The sequence below is a fragment of the Phyllostomus hastatus genome, unplaced genomic scaffold (genome assembly GCF_019186645.2).
Source record: "Phyllostomus hastatus isolate PE091 unplaced genomic scaffold, TTU_PhHast_1.1 phas_contig_38, whole genome shotgun sequence".
In the NCBI taxonomy this organism is placed as follows: domain Eukaryota; kingdom Metazoa; phylum Chordata; class Mammalia; order Chiroptera; family Phyllostomidae; genus Phyllostomus; species Phyllostomus hastatus.
This window is the reverse complement of record NW_025333869.1, coordinates 29,997,972-30,024,901: the sequence shown is the minus strand read 5'-3', so window position 1 is coordinate 30,024,901 and position 26,930 is coordinate 29,997,972. Positions and strand designations below refer to the sequence as shown.

The following is a 26,930-nucleotide window of genomic DNA, read 5'->3' as shown; positions in this document are numbered from 1 at the left end:
TTTTCAAGAAAAAAAGCATATAATATATAAAGAAAGTGGTATGTTCCATTCAAAGGAACAACACAGAAAGCCTAAAGAAACTGTCAATGACAAAGGCTTAATGTCAGTCTATAAGAAAAAGACTTTAAGTCAACTATATTAAAGTTACTCAAAGTACTAAAAGAAGTCCCTGGCTGGTTAGCTCCATATGTTGGAGCACCATCCCAGTACACCAAGGTTGCAGGTTTGACTCCTGACCAGAGCACAAACAAGAAGCAACCAGTTAATGAATAAATAAATGGAACAACAAATTAATATTTCCTCTCTTTTCTCCCTTTTTTCCTCCTCCAAAATAAATTAAAAATAAATAAAAGAACTAAAGGAAGATATGACAGATGGACAAACAGAACTATCAATAAAGAGAAAGAAAACATAAAAAGAAACCAAAAGTAAATTCTGGAACTAAAAAGCATCATAACTAAAATGAAAAAAAAATCACTACAGGGATTCAAAGTCAGGTTAGAGTCAGCAAGAAAATAAGCAGTCATGAAGAATGGGCAAAGAAATGAACAAATCTGGGGGCCAGGCAGAAAAAAAAAAACTAAAGAAAAGTGAACAGATTCTAAAGAAATGTGGGACACATTTAAGTTTATCAACATACTTATTTTTAAGAATCTGAGAAGAGAAAAAGACAGAAAGAATATTTGAAGAAATTATGTCTAAAAACTTCCCAAGTTTTATGTAATACATGAATATAAACATCCAAAAAGCTCAATGAACTCTAATTTGTATGAATTGAAAAAGGCTCATACCAAGACATATTATGATCAAAATGTTGAAAGCAAGAACCAAAAATATTATTTTGAAATCAACAAGAAGGTAGCAACTTTTTACTTATAAGGGCTCCTCAATAGGAAAATAAACATTTCTTATTAGAAACTTTGAAGGCCAGAGGGTAGTGAAATGATATATTCAAGGTGCTAAAAAATTGTCAGTTGAGAATACTATATCCAGCAAAAGGTCCTTTGAAAGTGTAAAGAAAAAATTAAGACTTTTTCAGGTAAACAAAGGCTGAGCGAGTTCATTACCACTAGACTTGCCATGCAAGAAATGCTAAAGGAAGTCCTGCAGGTTGAAGTGATCTTGAAATGGTGGTTTCATATATGTAATGGAGTACCACTTGGCCATAAAGCAGAATGGAATTTTACCATCGGTGACAGCATAGATGGGTCTACAGGGTATTACACTAAGTGAAATAAGTCAGCCAGAGAAAGACACACACCATATGATTTTATTCATATAGAGAATCTAAAAAACAAAATAAATGATCAAACTAAATTGAAACAGACATAGGTACATGGAACAGACTGATGGTTGCCAGAGGGGAGGGGTTTGGAAGAATGAGTGAAAAGGTGAAGAGATTATGAAGTGCAAATACATTGTTACAAAAGAGTCACAGGGAGGTAAAGTACAGCAGAGGGAAGGCAGTCAATAATATTGTAATGACTCTGTATGGGGCCAGGTGGGTATTGGAAATACAGAGGGAGCACTCTGTAAAGTATGTGATTGTCCATCCATTACTCTGTACACCTGAAACTAATGCAAAAACATATTGAATGTAAACTGTAATTGAAAATGGAAATTAAAAAATCGAATCCATGGTGACATCAGTTTATCTAGATACCATGAGAACTTAGCCTACTTCGCTACAATGCAACAAAACAAGAAAGCAGCACTCCTGTGATTCTCTTCTTTTTAAAATACAGTATTGAATTACTAAGGTCCAATTACTTCCATTTGCCTCCTACCCAACACTAAACAAACACATAAAAAACAGTCTAATGTTAAGTTTATTGGTAAAGTGCATTCTCTTCACTTTTTCTCCTGGCCCTTCTCTGCCTTCTTCTCCCTTACTTCATGTCTTTCGCCTATCTCCATCCCATCTCTACCTATCTCCCCACCCCTTTTAAATCTATAAATACTTCAGCTAATTTTCCAATTCTTCTTTAGTTTTCCTAATTTTCTTGCTGTCTACAAATGATTGCAGTAAGTTAAGAAAGCTCATTAACTAATTCCCTTAACATCTTAACATGGCAAGCACATTAACCTACTAAGTCATTCTGTATGAACTTGATTGCCTGAGTTCTGCAGGCCCTAGTGGCTCTTTTGGTCAACAGCTGTACTGTTGCTATTTCTTTTCATTCCTAATTGAATGCGCACTGCCCCTTGACTTCTGCTAAAACTCAGTTGCAGTTGCTTGGCAAATTTTCAGTCTCACTGATCTTTCCCCCTTGACTGATTAGTTTTATTTATTTATTCAATTTTTAAAATTGTGGCTTTGGTGCACCTGCCTCAGGGTAAGTGAGCACAGTTAAACAAATTAAAAGAAATACACAAAACATGGTGAATACAAAATTAATCAGTTTTAAGTAGTATAAAAATTATTAGCCTAAAATCACTTGAGGAAAGGGCGATTTTAAGAGTTTCAAACCATATAAATTTTTTATTTTCTCATCCTGAATTTTAGTTTTTATATACAGGTTAGAATATATAACAATATATTTTTATGGTGAGACACGTTTTACAAAGTTCAATAGCTTCTCCATTTGGCACTGTGCGTAAGGACTTTAGAGAAACAACCGATATAGAATTTATGAGAATGCCCTTGGATGACCATGTATATTTTAATTTTCCTAGAGTTATATTTTCCTAAATTGCTCATTAACAAGTCCAGGTGGCTGAAAACTGCTGTGCAACAGTAGGCTTAATAAGATGGTTTCATCCTGTTTCATCATATTTTTCGATTCATTTTTATATCGGCCCTCTCTCTCTGAGTAATGGCGGCCACTAGAAGGCCATGCTGGCTTCACGTCCGTGTGACTGAGGGACAACCGGAAGCTGAGTTGGGTTCTATAACCCAGCCAGTGTCTCAGTAGAACAATGTCTGGGATACAGTGTATCTGATTGCTATCTCAAACCATTACTGTTAACTTGGATTATTTCCTCTTCTAAGCAATATTGAAAAGTGATTGAATATATGGATATCTTCACTTTGTTCTTCTGTTAAAATGAAACTGTGGATACAGCACTCATAATCTTAACAGAAAACTACTCCTCCTATTTGACCAAAATACGGGTATATCAGGAAGAAATTCTCCTTCCTTTCAGCTACAAACTGTTGGAAAAATTAGTTTATTTTACCACCTTTTCTCTGTCATTGCATAATCAGTATTCAGTCCACTACGGTTTAATTGTTGCCTATCCTATATTACTGATACTGCTTTGGAAAACATAAAGATCCAACATGCACTTTAAGACTCAGTCAACCTGAAATTTCTACATTATTTATAGACATTGGTGACTGTACCTTAAATCAATCAAAAATATTTAAGACTATATAGTCTTGTGGAAAATATGCATAGAAAGCAGATAATCACAATACATGAAAGTGCTGGTGTGAATTTGGTCATCAGAAGGATGCGGTAGAAACTGCTAGCGGCTACCCAATACCCCTGCTCTCTTTACAGAAACAAAACTGATTTAATCGGGGAAAGTAATGTGCCTAGATTAAAACACATACAAACAAACGAAGTTTATACTTTGTAGCACCCATTACAATTAAGTATAGCCATGTAATTAACTTCTGGACAATACTATATAAGAAAAGTATTTGAAATGATGTTAAGAAATGTTTGTTTCTCTGTCTGAAATATAAAAGCCATACCTAAGGCTGGAGAAGCCATATTTTGACTTGATAGAATGAAAGCCAGAAATCAAGGATAATAAAGCAGAAAGACAAAAGTTCCTGATCCCCTCATAGCTTTGTGAGGCTGCCATAACAGTCCTGGGTTGCCCATTCTCAGACTGTTTTTTTTTTTCTTTAATGGAGACAGTAAACTCCCAATTTGTTTAAACTGCCACAACTGAGTCTATATCAGAGACAGGAACATTCGAGTCTCCTGCGTGTAGAAAAAGTTTTCTGGATCTTTGCCTCAGTTATATTGTCTCATTCAGCATAATTTCATTGGATGGTCCCATCTATTTCTCCATCATACTTCTCTCCTGAGTTTGACAGCTATTTACCCATTTTCCTAGAACTTTCTCTATAGATGCCCCTTAGTCACTTAAATTTAACAGGCAAAACCTGAATGAATCACCTTATCCTTCCTACTCTGCTCTTTCTTCTACATATTGCTTTCAGTTAATGATACAACTGTTGAGTAAGTTAACAAATCTTAAACCTTTGGAATTAAATCAAGTTTTTTCTTCTTCAATCTTAACATTCAATAGATCATTTACTCTAATACCTTCCACCTCCCAATTTTTTCTTGCATGGACACACTGCTCTCCATTCTCACTAATGTTGCCTTAATCTAGGTCCTCACTGCCTTTAGACTAAAAAAAAAAAAAGAAAAGATTCCTAAACAGGTTTCTGTCTTCCAGTCTCTCCTTCATCTTGTCAAGCTATCACTATTTTTATCAAAAACAGTTACATTCCAAATGTATGGATCTATTTATGCCCATCTCAAACTTAAATTTTTTCAGTTACTCTCAGTTGCCCACAGGGTCAGATTAAAATGCAATCAATGGTTCTTTTGAAAGAGCTCCGATTTCGTTTTCAGGTTCTTTTCTATTCCCCACCCACCCAATACAAAGACCAACACTACTGAGTGTAATTGTTTATAGTCACAACAGTTTGCTATTTTTATAAAATTTCTTCTCTTATTTTTTAATTTCATTTGTGCCATGTACCTTGAATCATTCTCCTCTCCTTCCCCCAACAAATACACATTTGATTTTACATATTAATCAAGGTACAATTAGTCAAGCCAATTATGGGGCTTTCTCTTACCCACTTGCCACATCAGAGGAATTATTTCTTCACCTCTTACTATGTTCTTTCAGGCATACTAATGTGTGTTCATTACATTGTTTTGGAGTCATCTTGTATATTTAGGCATATTACATGCACATATTTGAGCATCCTGAGAAAGGTTGTTCTGTTCATCTTTTCATCCCTGGGTGTTCTGAGATGCCTGGTGCAGAAACAATACTCAATTCATGGCTGGGGTTTTAGACTAACCACACTTGTCTTTCCTTGTAAGTAAAACATGGAATTTTAGGGTAAGTGTTTGCAGATATATATAAGAACGATTGGAAAATATTCCTTTCTGCTATAAATTCATTCTCTTTACACTAAATCCCAGTACTCCTGACCGACAGCTCTCTGCACATTAACTCCAGAAATGCATTTCACTTCTTTTTAACCAAATATATTTGCTAAAAGTAATGTTTCTTAAACCTGATTTTGAAATGCAAAATCTACTTAATGAACGTTGAACAATCTGTAGTTTTGAGTCCAAATTTCTGTAATGCTTAAGGAGTTTTCCTGCTTTAGAAACTTGCTTGTTACTTTTCAGGAGACCTTATAGAAAAGATGATGACTTAGATAAGGCCTTCTCAATTTAAGGGGAAAAAAAGAACAAGACAAGAACTCGGGGTCATGAAGAGATTAAAGAAAGCATGCTTTGTCACATACAAATGAAATGTGTTTTAATAGCTTTCCAGGATCTACATGTGAGACGGCAGTATAACATCCAAGAGGGGTCATGCTCCCATTTTGAGATTTATTCTTTTCTAATGAAAAATGTTGGTGAAATGATGACAAATAGTTTTGAAATTGCAATGGTATTCCTCATTTTATCAAATGACTCAGATTTTAAATGGTAAATCAAAAATCCTAAATGGCTTATACCTAAACTTTCTGTAAAATATATAGAGTTTATGAATTTGAATCATCATACCAAACAGAAATGAAGGCAACCTCAATTCATATATCTGATGGAAATTATATTTTGGAAGTACAATTAAAAGTCATGTATTTCAGCAGTAATGTATAGGCTGAACTTCTATAGTTTTTCTGAAACCTTATTTTCAGGCAACATAAAAAAGTAGCACATAATTTAAAGATAAAATTCATGTGGATTTATACTATGTGAAAATGGTGTGAGTGTGAAACTAAGAAAAGTAAACAAAAGACAGACTTTGGCCTACAAATATTTTTTAAACACAAAGTATTATACTGTTGAGAAAGTGTAGAGTGAATGTCTAATAATTCAAACTAAAGATACAATACTTTTAAATGCATGTGTAAGTATACACATGCTATGTCTTTATATGCCTGCTTGTATACATGTGTGTGTTCACACACACACACATTTCTGTGTGTATAGATTGTGACAATGTAAAATACATTTTTCCTTGGAAAAGTGACAGAACACCAATACTGTACAGGTTGTGTTGTCTTGTAAGTTTGTTTTCTGGTTTTTGAAAAATATCAAGGAAACTAAATCTGTTACTTCTAATAATAACTACATGTAATTTCCAAATTGTTTACTTTTGATTTGTGGTCTTCAGTTTCACCATAGACTCAAGGTTGTCCTCCTGAACAGGGAAGAAATGGGTCTTGGAAAGTAAACCCCAATTCTGACATTTACTAGTATGACCTTGGGGAAGCTATTTAACCTTTATGGATTTCATTTTTTTCAAGTGTTAAAGTAAGCAAAACAAACAAATAAACAGTCTTTGTGGCCTGCTATTATGAAGATTAAATGACATAAAATATAAGGCAGGAAATAAGGCTTATTCCCTGCTCACTACCCTTGACAGTAATTAATCCTTTGCTTGCATTTTTGTAACTACACTTTTTTAAAGAATCTTAAATTTCATTGTGGGAAAGTCCAATGTCAGACAATTGAGGTCCTAGATGTTACAAATTTATAAGTATGCTGTTATCATTTTTAAAAATTTGTCCTCATGAATATAAGTTCCTATAACATTCATGATGTTTCACTTTAACTTAAATTTATAATCTTGATCCATGCCCTTCTCAAAGTCACTGATAACTGAATCCACTATACATATAAAATATTTTATTACCATACCCACTCTAAAGCAATGATATACTGTTATTAAAAATGATTAGAAAAGTTAGACATTATTTTTACCATGGTCATTTTATAGCAGATTGAAACTCAGGGTCAGCAAAGAATTTATGAAAGTTCCTCTAAATCCATAGTGTTCTATCATATTCCACTTCTACTATTACATTGGAAATAAAAGTTTTCAAAACCTGCATTTCTATGATATTAAAATAAATAATGGGAAAAGAAATATAAATTAACAATAATAAATAATTACCTTAATTTGCAATGTCATATACATTTACTTAATGAAAATTATAGGATTCAAATCAGAGTTCCATCTGTACTATTTCTGAAGTCTGAAAATCCAGCTTTAAGTTAATATTTTTTTTATATCCAAGTGGCTTACAAAACCTGATTCATTCTAAACTATCAGAAGTAAATAAAAACACAGTGTACTTATTTAACATATCTTTAAGAAATCTGGAGAGATTTCTCACTAGTTTAAGTGCAATTTTTTAAACTCCAATTGAGTTGGAAGCCTATATGGATCTATAATTTTTGGTGGAGTAAGGAGGAATGTAGCAACTTGGTTTTAAACATCTACACATGATGATATTAGCTCTCCGCAGTACTCACAGCTGACATGATGAGCTCTCCCCCCAGGCTCTGGATCTCAGCTTTAACTTGACTGCAGATTTTCAGTTGGTGAGAGTAGAACTTAATCTGTTCTAGGTAGGCCAACAAGTCCTGTTTGCATGATGGATCTGGACACTAAATATGCATAAAAGATAGAAATGGAAAGAGCGAAACAAATAATAAGCAAATCAAGGTGAGTCAATACTGCAAGTAAGTTACAAAGTAGTGACTTCATTTTCACTGAACCCCAATTCTCAGACCAAGTCCATGCAGATTCTGACATGCTTCCACCATGAGAAGAGTTTATTCATATTTTGACTTTAATTACTTCATCATAGGCAAAAGAAATAGTAAAAAAAAAAAAGAATTCCAGACACATACAAAGAATTCCAGAGGTACATAACATGTTGTGATTAATTTAACAATAAGATTAGAAGTATAAAAACTATATATTTAAAATACAATTATTCCTTTCTTCTAGAGTTGCAATTATAACACTACTCAGGACCTACAGTTGTGCATCATCTGGACTTTTGTTACTTACATGAGCATAAAAAATACATCTGCAACAAACTGTATCTTATCTTCTCTTTAGTATTTAATGCTCTTATTTATTACTGACAAAAGCAATAATTTCACTTAACAGCTGTGGATCTACCTAGAGCAAAGAAACAGAGGGCATCCTGTTTTAGAGATATATTAAATTTCTTTACCAAAAGTCTCCAATATTATATTATCTTCTGTAAGGAACTATCTGGAGTACAGCTTTGAGCTTCATCATAACATGAAAAATATCTGTGGTCAGTGTTTAATCTTTGTGTCCTTTCTCCTATGCAATTGTAGTAGTTCTTTTTAATTCCCAATAACTTAATTCTAATTTAAATACATGTTCATAAGGATGCTGTAATGTGGAGAGTAATTCTATGCAAAATATTCATAGCAGCATTACTTATAATAGCAAAATTTGGAAATAAATGTCCTACAATAGTAGAAAGATTAAATGAGAATGCTCTTTATATAATGCAACATTATATAGTTAACAAAATAATATTTTCAAAGGATGTGGAAAATGGTTTCAGAAGATGAAAAAACTCAGCCCTTAAAATTTAATATACTATCTTAATTAAATTGTTTAAAAACCTATGGTTGCATTTGTTTTTAAAATATTCAGTTACTAAAAAATAAATATATGAAAATATAAATAAACAATAAAGTCAACAATTTTATTTTCTTCCTGTTTTACATATCTAAATTATATATTACATTTATAATGATAATAAGGTTACCATAAAAGTTTTAATTCTAATGAACTAATATGCAAAATAAAATATAAGAAAAAAGGTAGGATAAAGACCAGAAAAAACTTTCTATGCACTTCCGCTTTTCCCATTACTGGATAAACTGGAGTGTGGTTGGAATATCCCTGAGAGTTGCCCTGTCCACAGTGGTTCAGTTGGTTGGAGCGTTGTCCCATAAACCAAAAGGTCGTGGGTTTGATTCCTGGTCAGGGCACATGCCTAGGTTGCAGGTTTGTTCCCTGGTCAAGTAGTGTAATGTTTCTCTCCCTCTCTCTCTCCTTCCCTTTCCTCTCTCCAAAATCATTATGTATGACCTTGGGTGAGGGTTAAAAAAAATCCCTGAGAATCTCATATTTTCTGAATACACTAGCCTACATAGCTCCAGAATGTGTGCATGAACAAGAGGAAAACATGTGACCTTTGAATAAAAGTTCATCACCAAATGTAGCAAAAAAATAAATTATTCTGCAGAAATACTATCTACTAAAATCTGCTAAATAGGAAGATAGGCATGGGTATATGAAATGATACAAAGACATGTAACAAGCCAGAGAGACAATTAGGCAAGATGATAGAGCAGTCTTGACTTTAAAAGTTTTTACACTTTTAAAAGAGGAAGTAAGGGTAATTCACCAAATCACCCAGGAAGGATTAAATTATAACTAATTAAGGCAAAGGAGAAGTAGGAAAAATGGGGGTGGGGGAGAGAAATGAAGGAGAGGAAGAGGAAGGAATTAATCCAATTTATAGCTGATAAATCAGAAATTTAGGAAGCATAATACCTTTCTCATGATTGAAGAGCTGATACCAGAGCCAGTATTTGAATCCACATCTATTTGCTTTCAAATATATTTTATTTTAAATCACTAAACAAGAGAATTTAGAGTATTTTTTTTCATCACAGATTACTGTGGATTGCATAGTTTCAAAGAAAAATTAATTCATGGTGAAACAATGTCTTCAGTATTATTTTGAAGTGAACAGTGCTTAGAATTTTTTCAAAGACCAACATTAGTTGTTTAAAATTGCCTGTAATGATGAAAGGCAAGTCATCTAATTGTTTTACCATGACAGGACATTGACCTTTGTTCAGTCTTTCCTATGTGCCTAGCACTGTGCCATGTTCTTTACATGCATGATTCTAATACTCACAGTGTATTTTACTTAGATCTAGATTCCATTATTTTTTCCTTTTTAATTAAATTTAGTGGGGTGACACTGGTTAATAAAATGCATATTGCATTGTGTGCCCACTACCCAAAGTCAAATCCTCTTCTGTCATCCTGTATTTGAATCCTTTCACCCTTTAGTACCCTCACCCCCCTTCTTTCTGGTAACCACCATACTGTTGTCTGTGTCTTTGAATTTGTTTGTTTTTCTCATTTGTTCATTTGTTGCTTTCAGTTTTATATCCCACATATGAGTGAAATCATATGGTCTTGATTTTTTTCTGTCTGACTTATTTCATTTAGCATGACTGGGTAAAGTAGATGTGGTACATACAAAGAAGGTCATACTACTGAGTCATAAGAAAAGATGAAATACTGCCATTTGTGACAACATGGGTGGATCGTGAGAAGACCATGCATACTCATCTGACTACTGTCATGTTGCATAAACTTTTGCAAACTAAGTTTTGATAGAATATATATTTTGTCTAAAGGCTTGAAGTTAGTTTTCTCTGTACCATGATCTCTTCCATATGACAGTCATGGAAAACACCGTTTTCTTTGTTCTCACTGAGTAATAGTCTTAATTATTCTTTGTTCTCATGGATGAACTCAATGATAGTCTCTGACACACAGAGCATTTTGTCTGCCATGTATGATTCCAGGTACTTTACCTATATTTACTCTATGAATCATCACACAATTCCATGAGGTAGGTTCTATTGTTATTCCCATTTAGCAAAGAAGAGAACTCGGAGAGGTTAGTAGATTGCCCTATTAATAAACTGTAGAGCTGGTATTCAAACTGACATGATCTAGCTATATGTACCTATCTCTACAATCCAGGAACAGTATCAGTCTTCTTGCCAGTTTTATCTTATATGGTAAACAGTAAATTGCCACTCTGATTTGTAATTTTTTTAATTGATACTCTTATCTGTAAGTTGTAAGATTAGTGTGGATTTTGTCCTTAAATACCAGCACCATTATTTAACATCTGATAAAATTGAACTTGCCAATTAATAATCAGATTATTAACCAATAACCAATGTTGCAATCACCAAGAAAAACATACAGTCTCTCTCAAGGGGCTCTTTCAAAGCCATACTTGAAGAATTTAGAATTCTGTTAAGAAAAAAATAATTTAAATGAGTAAAAAGTCTGAAGCTGAACTTTGAAATCAAAAGCTGCTTGAGGCAGCCCCAGCTGGCATAGCTCAGTGGATTAAGCATGGCCTGAGAACCAAAGGGTCACCAGTTCAGTTCTCAGCCAGGGCACATGCCTGGGTTGTGGATGAGGTCCCCAGTAGGGGTGTGTGAGAGGCAACCATATGTTTTTGTTTCTCTCCCTCTCTTTTTCCCTCCCTTCCCCTCTCTAAAAATTAAATAAGCAAGCAAACAAACAAATAAATAAAAAGTTCCTTGAGACAGCTTTACCCTTTATTTCCAGAATTGATGAGAATCTTGGTTACACCTAACGATTGTAGTCAGATTTATAAATGAAGCAATGAAAGCATGCTAATTGGTCAATTCCATAATGCCAAATATGTTAAAGCCTTTTTTTCTATTGACATTTGGAAAGCTTTTCTGATTGGTTTTGACCACCTAGGAGCAGAATCAGCATAATGAGTCATTCCCACTCTAAGAATGCTCCTCTGATGGGTAAAGAAAAGAGATAGTGCATATACAATGAACTATTACTCAGTCATAAAAAAAGAATAAAATATTGCCCCAGCTGGTGTGGCTTAGTGAATTGAGTGTTGACCTACAAAACAAAAGGTTGATGGTTTGATTCCAGGTCAGGGCTTATGCCTGGGTTGCAAGCCAGGTCCCGGCTGGAGGTGTACAAGAGACAACCAATCAATGCATCTCTTGCACATTGATGTGATGTTTTTTGTCCTGTTTCTCCCTCCCTTCCCCTCTCTCTGAACATAAATAAATTTTTTAAAAGAATAAAATATTGCCATGTGCAAGAGCATAAAGGGTACCATGCTAAGTGAAATAAGTCAAACAAAAACAAATACCATATGATTTCACATGTATATGAAATCTAAAAAAATACAACACCCCCCAAAAATAAAAGAAAACAATCAAACCTAAAACAAAGTCATAGATACAGAGAATGGATCTGTATACATTACAAATGGAGGGTTGTAGGCTTGAGGAGAGTTGGAAAGATGGATAAAAAATGGGAAAGGACTAGATGTACAAATTGCCAGTTATATAAATAGCCACAGGGATATAAAATATAGCACAATGAATATAGTAAAAAATATTGTAATAACTATGATATTAGATGGGTACTAGACTTATGAGAGTGATCACTTTGTGAGTTATATACATGTTTAATTATTATGTTGTACAGCTGAAACTAATATAATATTGTATGTCAGTTATAATTTTAAAAATAAATTATTTTTATATTCTCCAAATATTTGCTGAGCCTCCTTTATTAAAGTCAAAAAACCTTTTCCCACCTTTTATATTTTTACATAAAGTTTTTTTAAAGATTTTATTTATTTATTTATTTTTTAGAGAGGGAAGGGAGGGAGAAAGAGAGAGAGAGAAATATCAATGTGTAGTTGCTGGGGGCCGTGGCCTGTAACCCAGGCATGTGCTGGGAATTGAACCTGCGATGCTTTGGTTCGCAGCCCGTGCTCAATCCACTGAGCTACGCCAGCCAGGGCATATTTTTACATAAAGTTTATACAAAGTTTGGGTCCTAGACTCATAAACATTCTTGCCCTTGACTTTTTTAAAAATAAAATTTGCATGAAGTAACTTTTAAAGTTACTCTGCCAGGGATTTTCTTAGACAAATCAAGCAGTAGAATATCATAACACAGTTTGGTTATTTCTGTTTATTAAGATAGGAGATGTTGACCAGCACATCTGGTTTGCTTTTTAATTCATGGACTATTTTTTTTCTAAATTTAGGTTTTATAACCACTGGGACACTCACTGTAGGCGAGCAGATGGCATGTCAGCTTAAGTGGTTTTCTCATGCTAAAACAGCTTTCACTCTTCTGGTAAGATGCTCACTACCAATATACCATTCATCATTGAAGATGAGAAGAAAAGTAAAAAACATTTATTACCTTTCAGTTTACATTTTAAGAGTGAATTAGAACAGTGAATACTTTACAGACCTTTATTCCAAAGCTCAACTATTTTTTTAGCCCATATTGGAATATAAACTTTATTTTTAAAAAACATTTAAGATGACTTTTGCAATTACAGAAAACAGTTTAATTTCTGCTAAGCTGACAACATTTGTTAATGAAAAGTATTGGGTGTCATTGTGAATCGGCTGGAATAGAAATCTCAAGCAACCAGTGATAGCAAAAACAGTGTCCACAACCTTTCCCTCTCCAGGACTCACTTCTCAACCTGGACACCAGCCCAGAGGCTGTCTAATTTCACCTTCCTCCGGGTTACAGATCATCAACGATACCATCTGTTTCTGCACTTTTAATGTCTTCTTTTTCTATCTTTGAATCTATCAACATAAAATCTCTCAAAACAATAAGCCTTCTTCAGCCCTGTAATCTCATCTCTCTATATTCTTATTCATGACCATTCATTCTAAACAATTTTCAATGATTCCTTTCTGGTGTTCTCAGCTTTTGTCATTGGGCTTCTTTTCACTCCTATCCTCTTCTTGGATAACAGTATACACTCCCCTCACTTCATCTGTAACTTCCAACATAAAAATTACTGCATTTTTATTATCCAGCTCTGTCTTCAGAAGATCTGTATACCAATCACATCTGTCCATGTCATTGTCTTATCAACATTTTACACTCAACACATAGAAGCTTCAACTATTTCATACTTCATCTTGCCTACTATAAAACCATTTACCCATCCTATTTAATATATCAATAAAGAGGTATTTCTCCCTCTCTACCATCCATTAAATTTGGTTGGACACTAATTTGAGATGATTCTACATTTAGAAATCTCAGCATATTTTCAAAGATTTTCTTTTTTGCTATGCCTATCTTTGCTGCTCTTTAGCAAAAGGAGGTTTGTCAAACAGAATAAAAGGGTATCTAGGGAAGGTATGGTAAAAATGCAGTGAAGCTCCTGTTATGTCGGAGAAAGGACAACACAGACTCACATGATCTACACTGGACATGCTGAATTGACAGTTCTGTTTAGGAAATTATGGTCTGACATTTTTCAATCACAGATATTTTACCACAAATTATATGCTGTTTAAATTTTGTCATATTTCCCTAGTTAGACTAAATTATCCTGAGTTTAAGAATTGTTTCCAATTCATTTTTAGTTTCAACTTGGATTGCATATAATACAGAAAACCATGGGATATTTTGCTCTCAGTCATTTATTCATATATTAGGATATAGTTTGTTTTAACTATAAACACTAAATCCTAAAAATTAATATGTTTACAATGTTTAAAGTGGCAAGATATTATATATATACATATATATAATTTAAATATTCAAGAATATTTAAAACTATTTGTTATTATTTCTTATGTTTCTCCTTCCTGATATCCACAAATACAATATCGAATAAGAGAAAGTTCATGTTTTAAGAAACAGAGGATAAAAACAGTAACTAATAGGAGCCTTCCCAATAAAAGTATATAGTTGCAAAGTCAAAAAGAAATGTGTTTTTCCCCCCAAAGGGAGATATGCACTATAAAATTGAATAATATCAAACCTGCAAATTAATGCTGTATCTCAGTTTGAAATGTTATTTAAATATCTCAGTATATTAGCTAAAAAAACTTAGAGATTTTTAAATAAAAGTTGGGTAACAGGTAACTCTAATAAAGTAGCTTAGAAAACTGAAATACAGATGAGAAAAATGTAAAAAAAAAAGAAAATACAAAGTACATAGACTGTAAACCTCTGTAAGGATTATATACTCTACATTTTATACCTTCACTTTAGTACTTGAGTAATTACTATCTGTTTTGCAATTTTACACAGAATGCCAGAATATATTGTTGCTCAGAAAAATTAATATACTAGAATTTTAAAACATATTACTTTTTAAAGAGTTAAAATAAGATATCTAAAGTAAAAAAAATACTAACATTGGGTATTATAGCCAATTGAGTATATTTGAAATTTAAAAAGGTGATATTTAAAGTAATTTGAATATATTTGATGTTCAAAAATCTTAGAAATAAGCAAGTCCTAAGTTATAATAACAATGCCCTAAGAAATTAAGCTTCCTTAGAATGAAATATCCACTACTTGTATATTAATTATTGAATAGAACTTTAAAATAATTCAATAATAAAATACCCAATAGAGTAAAATCCAACTTTTAAAAGTTAACATTGAAATGGCAGAAAACAATTAACATAGACTTTCACCACATGCATCAGCAGAAAATTCACCTGGTTAGCAATCTGTCGAGCGAGGACATCCATCCTTGATCCTGATTCCGATATCATTTTAGCTGCATAGATTACATCAGTTGTATGCTTTAGTGGTCCTTTGCCCCTTAAAGTAAAAGAGTACATGTTAGTTGTAGTGGTTCATGCTAAGATGCACACACACACCCTACACAAACACAGACAAGATTTGTACCCCAAAGTACTGGCCAATAGCTTTACATACTTCAGTTTCAGACAGGCCTAAACTAGACTTTGGTATTAAAAAAATAATAATAATGTCCTGGCTCGTGTAGCTCAGTGGACTGAGCATGGGCCTATGAAGCAAAGCATCACTGGTTCGATTCCCAGTCAGGTCACATGCCTGGGTTGCAGGCCAGGTCCCCTCTGGGGGGCATGTAAGAGGCAACCACACATTGATGTTTCTCTCCCTCTCTTTCTCTTTCCCTTACTGTCTCTCAAAACTAAATAAATTAATAAAATAAATTTTAAAAAAGAAAAAGAAAATGGAGATCTCTTGTTAAGATTCAGGAAATACTGCCAAAGGGATGAAATACATTTGATCTTCATTCCTAGGTATTTCTTATAATAAACTTCAGCCTAGAAATACTCTTGGATAATATAGATAATTCAAGGCTAACGTATTTTTCTAATTCTAAGAAGATACATGAGATTTAAAATTTTATATATGTTAAACAGCACATTTTGATCAGCAAGGACTACTTTCATCTCTGCTCTTTTAATCCTTTTCCTAATAGTGTTTTGGTTAATTGCATTTTTAATCACATTATTTCCCTTCCACAATTAATTGGTATTTATGTCATCACTGAGTATGAACATGGAGTCACACTATCTTGTAATATTTCCCCCAAACAGACTACTTCTTATTATTTGTGTAAGTAAATCAAGGTAAATATCCACTTTGTTTCCTTGGTGGTAACACAAACACCCACTACACAGAATCATTCTAAGGATTGCATGCATTTATTTCTGCAAAGCGCTCAGAACATTGCTTTAAACAAAACAAGCAATCGATAGTACAAGTTATTATTGTTATGGTTGTTACTTTAAAATAATCTTGATTTTTAATGCCATGGAATAAAAGTTGTGTTCATTTAGAGATTTTTCAAGGTAGTTAAGAAGAAAAAAGTGCATTACTTACATTTTTATAGAGGAATGAGATAAGGAGCTATTTCCCTGACTTCTCTTTCCTCAAAAATAAGTGGATGATCACCCAAATGAAAATGACTGACCCATCTACCTGAAGTGACTCCCCTCCTTATCCCATTATGTCCAGTTCCTGATCCTCCACTGAGTGCCAATTACTTGGGTTCTGTTCCTTGTGTTTAGCAGAGAATGGGACCCTGAAGGAACTGCTCACTAACAAATTGCTTTATTTTCTGGGTTTTCCTGTGTGTGTTTTATTTTTTAAATGTATTGGGGTGCCAATGGTTAATAAAATTCTATATGTGTACAACGATGATGTATTATACAAGTGTATACTTGTATACACTTGATGATGTATTATACAAGTGTATTATACAAGTGTATACTTGTATAATACATCATCTATATATTGCGACATAATTGTTTTGATGTTCTAATGGGAGTGAGGAGAGTGAGGGAGATGGGAAGGAGGAGGAAACTGGTCAGGGTGAGAAAAGGAAGATTTAGAGAGGCCAAAACAGAGTAGTTAGACGAGAAAAAGTGAAACAATCATTGTCCATGTCTTATTTACACCTTGGACTGGTCCTGAGCAGATGTCCTAATGTTATTAAACCTAAGGGTTTGTTAGTAGAGAACATTCTCTACTCACTAAGGAGAAGATGACTATGAAGTAATGAAAGATAGAGGGAATTCATGTAAAAATAAATGATCAGAATATTCTCTGCCTGCAAACTGAATACCAAGATGTGTGTGCCAAATAGGCCCTTTTTATTGCACTGTTTTGTGGCGCCTCTCAAATTCACTATAAGCAAGTTTTCCTATAAAAATGGAACATCAGGTCTAACAATGAAAATCTGGCCTCTGAAGATACGGTCCTCATCATACCGCTTTTTAAATCTGCTGACACATGTTGCTTTGTAATTTTTTTTAAAAATCAACATTAATAGCTACAATATTTGAATTGCTCTTATCAAATTTACCTTATGCATCAGCAGGACTGGATGTTATGTACATGGTTATGTTCAAGAAAGGCATTGCATTTCATTATTTCTATGCACCTTCAGAGAAAGTTAAACTTAAATAAAGCTGTCTAAGCTCCTGAAAGGGCAATGTATCAATTTTCAAGGTCTGAAACAATAAACAAAGGTTGTTTGTAAAGAGAGCAGCTAACACGCATAGCTTAAACAATGGACAAAAAAGTTATATCTAAGGAATACAGCTAATACACCTTTCTGTTCAAAGTAATATATTTCCTCCTATAAAATCTCTGGGCCAATGAAAGGGAAATTACCTCTAGCTTTAAATACATACCTTGTTATGAGACCACTGTCTTAAACACTTGGAAAACTTAAAAGTAACAATAATACATTACGACAGACTGCAATTATTCTCTTCCTCATGTTCCTAATTAAATGTATTGCCTGGCAAGCTTCCTACTGAGTGCCAAACAAAATACACATTTTACAAATGATTCCATATTATGCTAAGCTTCCAGAGGAAGCTGCAATTACTGGAACTATGATAAATTTTTTAACATTCTCAGCCTGAAATGTGCTATGTAATGAAGGCTTTTTAAATTGGGATATATATTCAAAGGTTGTTTGTTGCCTTCATTTTCATAATGGGTTCTCAGGATTTCCTGTCAGCAAACTGTATCTTAAATCAGAGTTTGGATCCTACAGAGAAAGATACCCAGAAGAGGAGGGGTAGACTTTGGAAATGTTTTAAAGAAACCAATGGCCAGATATCTTTAATAAATAGTGCATGTGATAATAATCTATCTATTCCCCATCCCCAAAACAGGGCAGACCAAGCTCTAGAATACAGTCTGCCAATAAATCATTAAATTATAGGTTAGAAGTTATAATGGGAAAGAATGCAAAAACTCGGTGATATTGATGCCATAGAAAAATTTATTAATGCAAGAGAAAGCGATGCCTTGAAACTTTCTTTGTGCAACATAAAGCCTTGAGTTATTTTTGACATTGCCTCAACTTTGACTCTTATATATCTCCCTGTCCTCTCTCCGTTTCTGGCATCCACCCCTCTCTTCTTTCTCTTAATCAGCACAAGTACTGTGGTGAGAAGATGATGCAGCTGGTCAGTAACAGTTCAACAACTAGAACTCTGTTTTAATGATAGGAAATATCAAATAGTTTCTGCATCCAATAAAACGCACAAAGTAAAATTATCTATTTAAAAAAAAACATCGATAAGAGTTACCCTGAGTGCAGCAGAGTGCAAAGATGAGCGTTAGGTTCTGGTGAGGGGTGGTTAGGAAGAGGCCCACCAACACTGATCTGACTACATGCACCAGCTGCAAGGGACGTCAGCTAGATCTGGGTCCCAGTCCCAGAAATATAAGTACGCTGCATTACCTAAACTTTTGGAGTCACTGAAAATGGTGGAAATAACACCAGTAGTCCAAAGTCCTGGAATTTTTTTTCTGAGGCTACTATTACTTGTTGTTATGATTTATCCTGGGACCTTTCCCCCACCTCTCCCTTCGTCCCGTCATTTTAATCATTGAATTCAAACTCGGCCATTACAATCACAATACCTGATGAGCAGTTGTACTTTGATATTTATTTATAGTACAACAAACAGAACTTTTATCTAGAATCTTAGTGTTAGACATTTACTTTACTTAATTCTAACACTGAAATTTAGTGCCACAATAAAGCAGAGTGAAATAAACATGCACTTGGAAAATACATCTGTCTTCAACCCTGCACTGACACCTGTCAGCCACGCCCAATGGCCGGGTGATGACTTAGTTGGTCTGAGATCATTAACTCCTTACTGAAACACTGATTGTGACATGTGCCCCAAGGTACAGATACACAGAATCACATATTTTATGCAGTGTTTGGCACATACTAGTTGCTCAGCAGGTGTTAATTTTTTTCTTTCCCTTATCCCTTTACAAATGATGATATTATGTAAAAGATGGCATTTTAAATTTTGATTTAATAATTACAGTACTTGCCAGACCATACGAACTGTCTTGATTTTATTGAGCTCCTTTTCACACCTCAGTATACTTTTACTAAGAAAAAATCTGTGAAATAGATACACCTATAAACTGGGTGTGTAGTCATTGTTGTTTAAGGTTGTTCTTTGACTCCTTACAAGGAGTCAATTTACATTTAGTGGACAGATTTTTTTGGGTAGTATGAACTTCCCAAGTTAACATTTTAGCTCTACAGTTCTCTTGCTTGTAGTTCTGACATTAGACACAAAAGATAAAACTAATTATCATGGAAGCAACTGAAAAGGATGATGTGGAGAGAGGTACTAGGCTGAAGCATGTACATACTGTTCCTCTAACTATTCAAGCACAAAACTTTAATTAGGCAACTCTTTCTCCCTGGGTGTCATTTAGTCTTGTAAAGTGTCATTCTCAAGTTTTGAGGACCCTATAAAATTCCTTAGAAAATCAGCTAGTGAATAGTCAGCTAATAATTTTTCTGAGTAATTAGTATCCTGAAGAAATGTTGGAATTCAAGCCTGAAAAAAAGTCTTGTGAAAGAGGGAGCATAGTCTGAACATTCTGTAATATATATGTGTGTGTGTGTTTACTATATATATAAATATTTATAGAGATATATAAATATATATATTATAAAATAAATTATTACAAAATAAACTATTATATAGTATATACATTGTTTATATATTATACATAAATATATTATATTATATATAAATATATAAATATACATAATATATAAAAATATTTATATATATAGAAAACACATGCATATATGGATACATGTGTGTTATACATAATTATATATAATTATATTCACATTATAATATATATAACACACACGTACACATAGATTCATTTATGCTCTTTTCATTTCCTACTATTCAGAGTAGCCTAACAATAACAAACTATCTTAGTCCTCAGCCTAATAATGTTTATTCCTCTTCTACATCACAATTGAGGTGTAATGCAGGGTGATAAGCTGTATATCATACAGCATTTAAGAACCCGGGCTCCTTCTAGGCACAAGATGATCTACTCCCAAGGCAGCACAGCCTTTGGATGGATCCATTTCATTCAGACATCTGACAGAGGAAAAGAATGAGGATCACAGAAGAGATTTAGGGTTCAGAACAAGAATTAGAAAACATCACTCCCACTGATACTTCAGAACCCAGACACACAGACTCATTTCACTGAAAAGAAGCCTGGGGAATGTATTTTATTTGGGCACATGGAGGAAAAAACAGGGCTTTATGAACTTACAGCATTTCCTCTGCACATACTGCCAGGGGTGCTATAATCCTGCATTTTTTTTTTCATTTTAGCAACAAAATCTGTGTTCCCTTTGAAGAGAACTTTGGGTGTCACCAAGTAGGTGGGAAAATTGGGGAAAGCATCAAGCCTCTTCACCAATACAGCTAAAATTGTAAAACCTATACTCTGCTTGGGCAGAAGACTAATTCTATTTTTGCTTTGAAATTGTTACAAAGGGGAAGGGTTTTCAGGAACATCTATAAATGACACATGGACAAAACCAAAAGGGGGTGGGGTCGAGGGTGGGAGGTGGGGATGGCTGGGGTGAGGGAGAGTGGTAAGGGGAAAATGGAGACAAATGTACTTGAACAACAATTAAGAAAAAGTTAAAAAAAACCTCAAAAAAAAAGAAATTGTTAAAATATATATGGTCTGTTATTAAAACTGAAAATCCCATACATTTTCCTCTGTACATGGTGATTGTAATCTTTCATGTTCAATGTTGTATTTGTTTATGAAAAAAGAGGTTTTTTAGAGATATTTTTGTTAATCAGCCTGGAGATATTTTTAAAATTAATAATATTATTATCATTGCTGTTGATGATGTTATTATTGTTTTGCATGTATGGTATATGTGCATGAATGCTGTATATTATATGACATGTATGTACCCCCGTGTGTGTATGTATAGGAAGTAGAAACCCCCTTCCTCAAATCCAAAAATTAGTTTAAAAAAATAAGCAAGCATGAAACATAAGTCTTTTTTGTTCTTCAGCTCTCAAATTCCTTAATTTGCCCTCTACCAGGTAGTGTATCAAATCTAGAGAATATAAAATTCAGAGGATTTTACAAAGTACTTTTAAGAGTGAAAATCACTAAACACCTAGGTGAAAGCTGAAGTAGAACTAGAATGCAGAATTTTTTCCACAAACTTTATTTGTTTTTAAGACCAATAAGAGGTCAGCTAGCTGGATATTTTGATTTTTGTCTTCAGTAAAGTGATAAACTTTTTCCGGTTCTTCCTAAGTATTAAGATTTACTAATTTTCTGTGTATTTTGTACTGAAAGCATGCATGAGAACAAATTTGTGTGCTGCTATGTTCCAGGGACTGAAATCACTTGGTTTTCTCGCTCAGTCCTCACGCCAGCATTGCTTCACAGTGTACTGCAGGCTGTTCACGGCATGAGTTTAAGAGTTGCCATCCATATTGTGGGTGCTAACACAACTGTGCTTATCACAACTTATGTTGCCTTATATGCTCATTCTGCTCCTAGAATCTATTATCTTCACACTTGTAACAAGAAAACAGAAGCTGAGAAGCCCAGTGTTTGCTTAACTTTTCCCCAAGGTATAGGAATACAGGTTAGTCTAAATTTAAGGAGTTGAAGTCACTAGTAATTTCAAAGTCAAAAAGAAATTATATAGGTGGAGGCATCATCATAGGTTTTCTGTAAGTGTGCATCTTGAAGCCCTGAAATTCAGTGGGAACTCTGAAACAGTGGAATATTTCACATACTGCAAAAAATCATATAATAACAAGTGATATCTAGCCATTGTTTTGAGTGAGGTCTTATTGAAACATCATTTTCTATGTGATCAGTCCCAAGAGTTATAAAAAAAAGAAAACACTTTTTTTTTAACTTAATTTCTGTCATTTATCTTTTCCTTTTTTCTTTCTTTTTTTCATTTACTCTACGTGGAGCTGAAAGCAGATACTTTTGGGAGAAGAGAAAGTCACAGTTGTTTTTTTTTTCTATCTCAGCTGGACTTAGCATTTTGGCTCAGAGAGAAAAGGAACCTGGTGGTGGGGACCGAGCACTAACCATGGGAAGTTTTCTAGAGGCAAAAATGAGCCATTAATGTTCATTTGAGAATCCTAGCCATGGTGAAAACTGTGATATATAAATATAAGCTTTTTCTAGTGATCTAAGCCCAATTTTTGACTAATTAAGTTGTTTTAATATCACACCTAAAAATCAATAGGAACACATACAAGGATTCCGTAAGGAGAAAGATCAGAACAACAGCGATGCCAGTTTTGGGTTCTGAAAGGAGCAGTGAGAATCAGTGTCCACAGTGTTTCCTTTAGACCAGGAGTGTCAAACTCATACTCCCCGGGGGCCACATCAGCCTCGAGGTTGCCTTCAAAGGGCCAAATCTAATTTTAGGACTGTATAAATGTAACTACTCCTTCACTAGGTGCAAGGAGCTTGGCACTGCCACCGGATATAAACAAGGTTTGGGCCAGATAAAGCAAGGTGGAGGGCCAGATTTGTCCCATGGGCCTTGTGCTTGCCACCTGTACATTAGGCCAACTTAAATATTTCCTTCCCCACCCACCACATATTAATGTTAGTGCACCTTGTCCTTTTTCTGTGGCTACACGTGAAACACACACAACCCTGCGAGCCTCAGATTCTAGCCTGGGGCCAGAAGAGCGGGGAAGTCCCATGTGGGGGCTGATTTCTTTTGTTTTATTTTTGGGGAGGGGGAATTTTTCAAGTAATTGTTATATGCACTCATTCCTTCTCTGAAACCTATAGGCCTTGAAAACTCTGGAAAATGTTTTCATAAGACATTCAGAAACTATACCTGCTGCTTACTTAAAGGGGTAATTTAGGAACAACATTACAGTTAAAATCATTCGAGAAATCTTTGGAGGTAACTGGTGATTGAAACTGTGAAATTAGGGATAAACTTCGTGGGTTCTCCAGACTCACAGGGGTATGAGGACAGACAAGGAAATCCGTTTGTGACTTTTTTCATGCATGGAGAAGTAACCTCTCCAGCACCAGCTCTTTCCCAGTCACCCCCTCCAAAGTGACTCTAAGTCATTATTCATCAATGTCTTCTCAGGACGTAATGGAAAATCTGTACTCAGCACCAACATTTGAAAACAGGTCCTCTTTCGCTTTCTACACATTACTTCTCTGAGTGTGCACATTAATCAAAGCCAATGTACTGTAAATACAATTGCACTCCCTGACTGTGGGAGTCCCTCTTATTCCTGTTGGCAGTGGCCTCAGCATTAATCATGTACACGATCTCTTACAGAGTCTGGGCATTTTTTCCAGCTTCCCCCCTAAACCACTGTGATGTACAAGCTGCTCCTTTACTATCAGACCAAACTTTATGGGCTCAGAAAATAATCATTTTCAATTTATTAGAATAACGTAATTCAGCTTTTATTATCTAGCAGTTGACTTTTTTAAAGCCTCCATACCAACTCTCTTCTTATTCTAATCATTGCCCAATGTTATCCTAAGGTTCAGTTGAAGAAACATACAGGGGTGAAAGGGCCACTGACTTAGTAAAGACTTATCACAGCTAATAGATTGGGTGCAGAGGTGGTTCAAGGATCTGGCTTGCCACCAGTATCCAGCCTTGTTGTCGTTTCTGAGATGATAAATACTACCAGTAGGTCTTTGGCATGCCCGTTCTCTCCTGGTCTAGTCAATTATAGCTACAGTTTATTAAATTTTAGTATACTATAAAAGCTAGCCATTTTCAAATAATATATTCACATTGAGTGTGACTCGAGATATACTGTTTTATGCAGCTGCGTTTTTAAAATTTGTTGTTTTAGAGAGAGAGAGAGTGAGAGATTTATTTGTTGTTCTACTTATTTATGCATTCACTGGTTGATTCTTATAAGTACCCTGGCCAGAGATCAAACCCACAACATTGGCATATCGGGATGATGCTCTAACCAACTGAGCTACCTGGCTAGAGCTCATGAATTGGATCTTCATGTTAATGTACCAGTATTGTAGCTCACTCTTCATTACTTTACAGGCTTTATTGAATGATTGTGTAGTGACCCAAGCTGATTTAAAAAAAAAGGGGTATTATTTTAAAATTTGGATGAAATAATCATCTCTAGTTCGGACGTGCATGCTAATTTTTACTCTGTCCCTCTGTCAGTCCTAATATCATTATTTATCAATGCTATGTGAGACAACATGCTTAACGCCTCTTCAATTAAAGTAAGTAAAGCAATATCATTGTAAAACAGTGGTCATCCAGCATCATGCCCGCCTGAGTGATCCATGCTCGTGTCTGCATGCACTGGTCTTTGCCTTAAAAATCTCTTGCCTTGGGATAGATTCATATGATACCTAGGTATTTGTCTTCTTTCATATTAAAGTACTCAGTCTGAAGGGTCACATGTAGGTGTCAGACTTAACTATGTTAAAAGAACTATAAACCAGCTCTGGCTGGCATAGCTCAGTGGATTGAGTGCAGGCTGCGAACCAAAACATCACAAGTTCGATTCCCAGTCAGGGCACATGCCTGGGTTGCAGGCCATGACCCCCAGCAACCAGAGAGATCTCTCTCTCTCTTTCTCCCTCCCTTTCCTCTCTAAAAATAAATAAATAAAATCTTTAAAAAATAACTATAAACTAGTTTAGAATTGTATTCTTAATGATTTATTTCTTATTCATTAAAAAATTACAATAGAAAGACATGGAAAAGAAAGTCAGAATTTAGATCTTCTTCCTCCCTCCATCCTTTCCTCTTTTCTTTCCTTTCCTTTCCTTTTTTTTTTTTTTTTTACTTACTAGACCCATTTGCTCTTCATTAGCCATGGGTACTTCAGGGCTGTGCCAGCACTGTGCCTCAGTCCACAGTGCTGTGTGCACTGGGCCATAGCTCTCCTGTGCCCTTTAGTACAGGGGTTTTATTTCATCAAGGCCTGCCAGTTCTCTTTCTAAAAATAGGCATCAAATGTTCCCCAAAATTTGTGGGAAAAACTTTAATGATGGCATAAGAGCATATGGAGTGAGACAGCTGCTTTTCTCTCCTGCCTGGAAGTCCTCCTTAAACCCCAGTGTTTTATTTTTGAAAATGTTCCTTGAAATGTGAGATCCTGGACCTCCAATTAAATGGGATTATTTAGAAAGAAAATAATAGGAAATGAGAAAACCAATGGCTACATGAAGGGTGTTACCCTGAATGAAATTGAAATTTACAGTTCTCAAAAGAAAGCTCATAGAACTCATATATGTGGCTTACACAATGTGCTGAATAGACTTTTTTTTTTTGCCTCAATGGGAAATTATAATATTTTCCCACAGGCTAAACTCATTAGATTTTGAGTATTTCATGGGACCAGTTCCAAGAAGGATAATATGCTTATGCCAGAAGCCAGCAATCTGAAGACATCCCCTCTTCAAATTGAACTTTTGGTGCTTTAAACAAAAATATTCACAGTTTGAAGCAAATAGGTTGCTTTGGGGACTTTTGTCAGCCTTCTCTGTCAGTCAGCACAGAATGAGATAACATATGTTTTACCTTCACCCTCTATGTATGTTTATTTATTTATGTTACATGTATACTATTTTGCTAATATTGTTATGCACATTTTGAAAAAAATGTAAAAATATAAATTGTAAAGAATAATTAAAGCTGAAGGAAACTATTTTATATATCTTGTTAATGATATTGTCATTAAAAACCATCTCAAGACACAGCATTCCCTTAAGGATAATTTTAACATGAGTATTAGATAACGTAAACTCATACCTCAAGCAGTTTTCTTGGTAATTTTATTGGTCCCATTCTTGAGGCCTCTGATTAGCTCATTGTTAGTTTTACTATTTAATGTGACTAAACAATCTCTCCTGCTAGGAATAAAAACAATTGTCAACTCTGACCTATTGTTCATTGTTTGGGCTTTTCTTTTAATTATCCTCAAATTGTTTTTTTTTCCATGAAAATTGTAAAACAATGGATCCTATTTAATGAAGTTAAGTTTAGTTAAAAATAGATAGTATAACTTATAAATCCAGTTAACCAGGCACACATTAATTGTAATATGTTGAAAGTCATTTATCAGGTAAAGGCACCATAATCCTTCTAGACCATTGAACTTGCCTGCCTAAGATATGCAGTAAAGTGGAGCACCAGTGTAAAGTATATATTAAACACTAGTAAGGATACAATTCTTATGTTTCAATAACAAACATAAATAAAATGCCAAATATTTTCTTTCCATTCTCCAATAGAATATCTCATAGCCCCAATTTGTAGATTACTCTTTAAAGGTGGAGCTCAAATGGTATCTTTCCCCCCAAATTGTTTTTCTGTAGTCCAAAGCAGGAAGTATGTATTTAGTTCCTCTGAA

At 34.4% G+C, this 26,930-nt stretch overlaps 1 protein-coding gene across 2 annotated transcripts in view; it reads right to left on the bottom strand.

The window, feature by feature from the left end:
• CTNNA3 (catenin alpha 3) overlaps positions 1 to 26,930 on the bottom strand; it is a 1,495,188-nt gene that overhangs the window by 38,435 nt on the left and 1,429,823 nt on the right. For both annotated transcript variants that reach the window (XM_045841855.1, XM_045841856.1), the window contains exons 16-17: positions 15,390 to 15,495; positions 7,542 to 7,676 (exon numbers count right to left, since the gene is read on the bottom strand). In XM_045841855.1, coding sequence (XP_045697811.1) covers positions 7,542 to 7,676; positions 15,390 to 15,495 — 241 coding nt within the window. The remainder of the gene's footprint in view (positions 1 to 7,541; positions 7,677 to 15,389; positions 15,496 to 26,930) is intronic.